Genomic DNA, 6,778 nt, shown 5'->3' with positions numbered 1-6,778 from the left:
ACGCACGCCGCCGCCCGCCAGACCGGGGGAACTCCGCCGCCAGACCGGGGAACGCCGCGAGAGGGACCCGGAAGAGACCCGGGGAGAGCAGCAGCCAGCCACCTGCCATGGAACTCCAGAGGAGCGAAGACTGCCGGACACTGTGGGACCCCCCTGCAGCCCACACCTGTGTGACCCTTAGCACACAGGGTGCTGCTGCATAAACCCCCTGTTTCTGCATTCTGATATGACAACTTACGCTCACTCTTCTTATGCACATACTTTTTTTAGCAAAATCTCACTGGTACCACTGTCTCTTTCAAGTCCAGTTCTAATAGAATTTTAAATGATAATAACTAGAATTATAGGACAGTCTGCTATTAAATATTTTTAAATTTTTTAAATTAAAATAAAAGTAAAATCTCCAGGATAGAAACTCCTTGAGATGTTCTTCTTGTCCTATATTTTTCATTTCTTATTTCATTCTAGTAATATAGAGACTGACAAGAGCAGAAAAAGTTAATTCTACCAGTAACTAATATAAGACTAGATCCCAGACTACCTCACCTTAAAGCTCCTTCCATTTCATGACAGTGCCACTGAAGTATAACTAGGAAATATTACAGCCTAATTATCAAACTCTAAAATTAGAAATCCTTAGTGTCTATGTGACTAACACATAGTAGGTATTTAATTAATGTTTGCTGAGTGAGTTAAGATAGTTATGGTATATCAGGGATCAAGCTAATGTGAAAAGGAAACTATAGTAGAATCACATTGGCAAAATGAAAAATCCTTTCACTCTCTTTGTTCAAAGCAGTTTCAACCTATGATCTTTTTTTTTTTAATTTTATTATTTTTGTGTGCGTGTACCGTCAAATCAGATCTGACTGGTACAGGAGGAGATTGTCCCTCCTTCCCTGGCAGAGCATCTGGTGGATTTGAACCGTTCGCCTCTGGGATTGTAGTTGCAGCTCCTTGCCACTAGGCTACCAGAGCTCCCCTCAACCTATGATCTTAAGCTGCAGAAAACATGGGGTGAATGAGTCATATGTCCTCCACTCTCTCCTACAGTTATTTTCATAACCTGGGGCTGCCCGTTACCTGCACCATCAGGTTTCCACGGCTCTGACAAAATCGCTCCAACATTTTGAGGAAAAGGTGAGTTGTTTCTACCAGGTCCCGAAGGAAGGAGCGGGGCTGCCATCTCTCATCAAACTTTCGGAAGAGTGCTAGGAATAGTTCTCGGTATTCCATCACATAGAAAATGTTGTCTAGGAAAGGGAGAGAGAAAGAAATGAAAAGACTGGCCTAGAAAAGTTAGGAGGAAGAGAGATGAGTAAAATTAGGAAGAAAGGGATTCTCGTCAAGAGAAGGGGAAAGCTGGGGCCAGTGACCAGGCCAGAGTCTCACTCTTGATGATGCGACTGCTCTCCCTGACAGCTTCTTGTGGCGACATGTCCATCTCATTCACTGTGGCTAGCAACTCCTGATAGGCCTTCAGAGCCAAGTGCATCCTGCAAAGTGAAGGAAAAGGGTAAAACAGAGGTTAATTTAGTACACTGGCTCATGGAAACAGCATCCCTCTAAAAAACTACTGCACTAAACCCAGAAAGACCGATCCAGTTCCTGCCTCCCTAAACTTGATCACTTTAATCTTGAAGGTGGGAAAACATATTATCTAGAACTCAGACACTTATCATTTGACCAAGATCCCTACTGTGACCCTAGTGATGACTGACTCCACTCACCGGCGTGCCCAGGAGGCAGCTTCCTTGCGGTCAGTTAGCATCATTTCATAGTAGTTGGTGAGGTTCTGCTCAATGAAGTGGAAGGTACGGACACTGAGGGTCTCGGAAACCAGGCCTGGCCGGAAGGTGGCCGCTCGGTTGAAGGCCATGAAGAAAGCCAAGGCCCACATGTAGTAGGTCTCATCATGCTGCTGAGCTTTCTCCCGAAGCAGGTGATCCTGACATCCAGAGAAAAAAGGCCATCTCACGACCTCAGGGCTTTCAACTTGTCATCTTGTGATAGCAAGGTGGATCTTGGACACCACTGTAGTAATACTCTAGGATCCATAATTCCTAACTCTCTTGAGTTTCCCTGGTTCTCATTATTTCCTTCCCCTTCCTCTAGCACAGGGAGCTCTGGGTAGTAGACCACAGAGAGTTATGTGGCTAATCCATAGCTGCTTGCCTTCCATGGCTCAAATCCACCAGAAGTTTTACAGGAGGAGGGGTAGTATCCTTTTCTTGCAATTTACAGCCTCAAAAACTAAATGAAGTGTCACTATGAGTTGACTATGAGTTGAAACCCAATTGGATGGCGGTGAGTTTGAGTTTCTGGGTCTTTCCTTGTCTTCCAGGCCAATTTCTCCAGAGCCATTATTGTCCTGCCAATGACACAATCCCTCTGGACCGGACATCTATACCAATTCTCAATGGGCCGCCAAACCCTTCCATCTACCAGTCCACACCCTAAGGCCAGCCTTTCATGAGCTTCTCCCCAAGCTGTCCTTTTCATCCACCACTGGTCTTACCACTTCCCTGTTCACTTTATCTTATCTCCCATATCCATCCAAGGATCTCACCTTCACGGAACCCATGAGCCGGTTGTAACAGTTCTCCAGAAACTCAGAGCAGAAATCTCTGAGGAAGAGTCGCACATTCAGGGCAGAGCGGCGCTGAGTGGACAGCTCCCGGGCAGGCTGACAACGTTTAGGCACCCTTCGCCGCTGCTTCCCCATATCTGAACTATAGTTTTGGAGCTAAGGGTGTGGATTGGAGGATTAGAATTACACTGAGTTACCACCTTTTTCCTTGCAACTCTTTCCAGATTATCTAGTTCTATGGTTCTCTCAAAAAGACTCTCAGAAAGGTTTTCCCCTTTGATATTAAGAAAAGACATAGGTGAGGATAATACAGCTAATGCCAGAGACCTCATTTCTCTGTCTCCAGCTTCCTAAAAAGTCCAAGTACACAGAAGGTTTAACTTCAGGGCAGCTTACCCTCATAGGCCCTTCATCCCCATACTGTTCTCACCCTAGAGTGAACACACTTACATTGTGAAGACCTTTGTGGAAGATGACATCCCTCTCTCCAATGGATTTTAGTCCTTGGACAATGTAGGAGCCGCCAAATCGAGAATGCCTGCAAAGGAGTAGGAGGAATAAGTCCAGGTGATTCCTTAATTCTACGAAAGTTTTATCCCCATTCTCTACTCAGCACATCAGAACATATTAGAAAGTATTATCTAATCACACTACCTTCGAGAACTTGGACCAAGGTCCTCAGCCATTCTGTGTCACTCACCTGTTGCTTCGCTGGAGGGCTCGAGTCTTCTTTTCTGCCATTTCTCGCTGGCGCAACATTTCCAGTTCAGCTACATCTGTGCTCCGCTCTTGAGCTAAGCATCCTTGTCCTACTCCTGCCAGCTGCTGAGGGTTCTAGATTTGCAAAAAAGAGGGAAGAATCAAAATTACGACCATCCCTTATCCTTTGTTTACTTTTATTGGAGCTGGAAAGAGTAAACAAACAGGACAATTGATGGCAACCCATATTCATGGCAAATATCCCAGGTGGTTTAGCTGTTATTGTAAGAATGATTCTGACCACATAACAGGGACGTACATGAATGGAAAGAACTAGGGCAATAAATAGGTTGGGGTCTTGCCACACCCGCCTCGCTGTCCTCTCTGGCCACGACGCCTGTGTGACAAAATGGGTCGTCCGTGCCTGTACGGGGTCTCTGACCTCAAGGATAGCATAAAGGGAATCTTGCAAGCCCTGTGCTTGTGAGTGGGCTGATGCCTGGATATTTGTTACAGATGGGTCTTCGTAATCCTGGGAAACCTCTGGAAATTAAGTTGCTTCTAGGATAAGAATGGGAGTTTCTGGGGAATAATCAGGGGAACTTCACCAGAACTGGGATAAAGATTTAATTAAAGTCCTTAATCAGGAACCATTTGATGTTCCTGGAAATGATAACATACAAGATGAAAATATAAAAGAAATTGAGATTGCTCTTAAAAGTATAATTTTGAATATGATCTTTGAGTATGTATCTAATTCCTCTTTTGTGATACTTGCAACTCATATTTAGTAATGTAATTGTATATTAAGAGAAAGTTTAGACTAGTTTTAACAGCAGAAAGTCATAGTTAATGAGAATAAAACAGAGGTTTAAGAAAAGACTCAAAAGACAAACTTCTCTAAAAGTAAAGGTCTCTTTAAGAAATAGGAAATATTACCAGATAAATAACAGGTGGTGGGAAGAAAGTACTTATAAAGGACCATATGTCCTGCCAACTCCAACACCAGTACCTCTTCCTTATACAGACGTTTTGTATTCCAAGGAAAAAGAATTGAATATTACAAATTAACTTGGTAAAAACAAGTTAAAGGAAGTCGTCCACCTTAGTGCACATTGCCAAACAAAAAACAAATTAAAATCTTATGAAACAAGTTGCAAAAGCTATTGTTAAACATAAGAATGGTCCAGAGTGTAGGAAAATAGATGTTAAGATTCGTTAGGTACAGTACAAATATGAGTACAAAGGCAAAAACAAAGGTGGCTAAAATACAGTGACACAAAGTAGGAGAGGAAAGGAAGTGAAATGTAAACCATTAACCATTGTCTAGCAGATGACCAACATAAGGTCATTGTGTTTCTTGTTCAAAGAATGTTTAATAGCCGATGCTATTATTTAGTAATAGAAAATACTTTCTTTTTGTTAAAATCTTATGTGAGCTTTGTAATCACAAAATGTTGGCTATAAGTCAAGTTTAAACAAGTTTAAATGTATAAAAAGCAAGCTTTTAGCATAATAAATCAGAGCTCTCTACATCATCCTGGTGTGCAGACTCTCATTTTCGCCGACTTCGTCCCTCACCTGCTCTTCACCAAGAAACCCCTTGAGTTTCTTGTCACGACCGTGGTCGGGTGGTCGGTGACAGGGTCTCACCTGGTCACGGAACATAAGGGAGATGATCTCCAGCACGTGTAAGCTCCACTGCTGCTCAGCAGGTGAGCTGGCCAGGAAGAGAAGCAGGTCGTCCAGTCCACTGAGGTGAATTGCCCAGAGAAGCCGGTCATGGACACTGGCGTCATCATCGATGCTCTGAACAGTGAATGGTGAGGGGAGAATGGGAAGTCATTGTGTGCTACTACCCGGCCGTGATGTTCTCCAATCAATCATTCATTGCATGATCACAGTTTTCCGAGCCTTGTCAAAACACAGAGAAGTCAAAAAAGGGTGCTTAAACCCAACCAGCACAGAACTCACTTTCTCATGATCAGGATCAGCTGGGACATGAAGAATATTTCTGACCAGAAGCAGGATCCGCTCAATCAGCAAGTTGTCTTCTTCCTGCCGTTCCTCCCAGCCCTGGTCATAAAAACAGTTAGAAGAAAAGACCCCCTATGAGAGTGTACCACCTACCCTGGCTGGAAGACCGGAGAACAGGGGTAAAGAAGAAGAATAAGAATTCAAGCAGGTGGGATGCAGACAGAAGGCTGTGGTGGTTTTAACTACTAGACTGCCAAAAACTAGAATCACATCTCCAAACCCAGCATCTCCTCATAATGCCTAGTTTGGAGCTTTGACTTGAGGAGGTTCAATGTGCCCACGAGCTCACAGGATCTTGTAAGATGTAGATTCACTCACCAGCTGCAGTAGTTCATACAAGGTTTCACTGAGGACCCCAAAAGCCTTTTCACTTGCAAAAGCCTACAAAATAAAGTAATGGACCTTAACTAGTACCCACATAATCTTACTCCCTCCCAAAACTTTTCCCCAGGAATTCTGTCCCTGCCTCACCTCTTTGTAGGCCTGTAGATAAGCTAGCACCTGCAGAAAATGGTGCCGGAAGCTGGGCTCCTTGGGCACACTGCCAAAGCAGAGCAAGGCTGGCTGTGTCAGGTTTACCATCAGCCTGCGAAGACAGTGAAAGAAGTTGTAGTTTTTTTCATTAAGCACCAAACACCAAAACTTAATCGACCTGAACACCAATGCTGGTACATCTGATAAAATGTAAATGGCTGGAGAATAACCTGATAACAGCGTCAAAGAGGGTCTTGTCCTGGCGATGTTGGGTAAGGATCGGCAGAAGGTCACGCTGCAGGATTTGAGCTGCCCCCAGCTGCTGACGAATATCCCGAGTCTCGTCCTCATGTCTCAAGTAGCGAATCAAATCCTTCACACTTTCTTCAGGGACAGAATAAGACAATTACACATGGACTTTTACAAGACGCTTCCCCCAGGCCCATGTGCTTTAGAAAGTCAACAGACCACTTCAACTGAAGAAAATGTGCTTTTCTTCTTCTTGTGTACTGTAGAATAGGATCTAACTGGTACAGGAGGAGACTGTCCCTCTTTCTCTAGCAGAACATCTGGTGGATTCGAACTGTGAACCTTCAAGACTGCAGCACAGCTTCTTGCCACTATCTCACCAGAGCTCCCTTTCTGCTTGGTTTTTAATCTGTTTACTTACCTAAACAATCTGGTTCCTTGTGGTAAGTGTCTCCTTCCAAGTACCCAAGGGCACTACAGGTAGCTAGAAGTTCACAATTCATCATGAATTAGTCCGTACAACAGTGGATCAGCCAACAGAGAAGTAAGGCAGATGAAGACAGGAGAGGCAAAATGATGAGGTCTGCAAAGAGAAGATAACAAGTGATCTTCTCCATGATAGGGAATGAGGAAACGAGCAGGGCCCGAAACACCAGGTGATTCTGAAGAGAATATTTCACTTTGGTCAGTACAAAAGTCTCAGGGAAAGACAAAAAGACACTTACACAC

At 44.0% G+C, this 6,778-nt stretch overlaps 1 protein-coding gene across 1 annotated transcript in view; it reads right to left on the bottom strand.

The window, feature by feature from the left end:
* TIMELESS (timeless circadian clock) overlaps positions 1-6,555 on the bottom strand; it is a 21,246-nt gene extending 14,691 nt beyond the window's left edge. The window contains exons 1-12 of the mRNA XM_006897623.1: positions 6,471-6,555; positions 6,031-6,184; positions 5,798-5,912; positions 5,645-5,707; positions 5,264-5,365; positions 4,943-5,098; positions 3,291-3,424; positions 3,041-3,128; positions 2,570-2,746; positions 1,731-1,948; positions 1,393-1,496; positions 1,084-1,253 (exon numbers count right to left, since the gene is read on the bottom strand). Of these exons, the coding sequence (XP_006897685.1) occupies positions 1,084-1,253; positions 1,393-1,496; positions 1,731-1,948; positions 2,570-2,746; positions 3,041-3,128; positions 3,291-3,424; positions 4,943-5,098; positions 5,264-5,365; positions 5,645-5,707; positions 5,798-5,912; positions 6,031-6,184; positions 6,471-6,555 (1,566 nt within the window). The remainder of the gene's footprint in view (positions 1-1,083; positions 1,254-1,392; positions 1,497-1,730; positions 1,949-2,569; positions 2,747-3,040; positions 3,129-3,290; positions 3,425-4,942; positions 5,099-5,263; positions 5,366-5,644; positions 5,708-5,797; positions 5,913-6,030; positions 6,185-6,470) is intronic.
* Between the last annotated feature and the right edge of the window lie 223 nt (positions 6,556-6,778).

Source organism: Elephantulus edwardii, unplaced genomic scaffold (genome assembly GCF_000299155.1).
Source record: "Elephantulus edwardii isolate Elephantulus edwardi_28Jun2011 unplaced genomic scaffold, EleEdw1.0 scaffold00212, whole genome shotgun sequence".
In the NCBI taxonomy this organism is placed as follows: Eukaryota; Metazoa; Chordata; class Mammalia; order Macroscelidea; family Macroscelididae; genus Elephantulus; species Elephantulus edwardii.
This window is presented reverse-complemented; position numbering and strand designations above follow the sequence as displayed.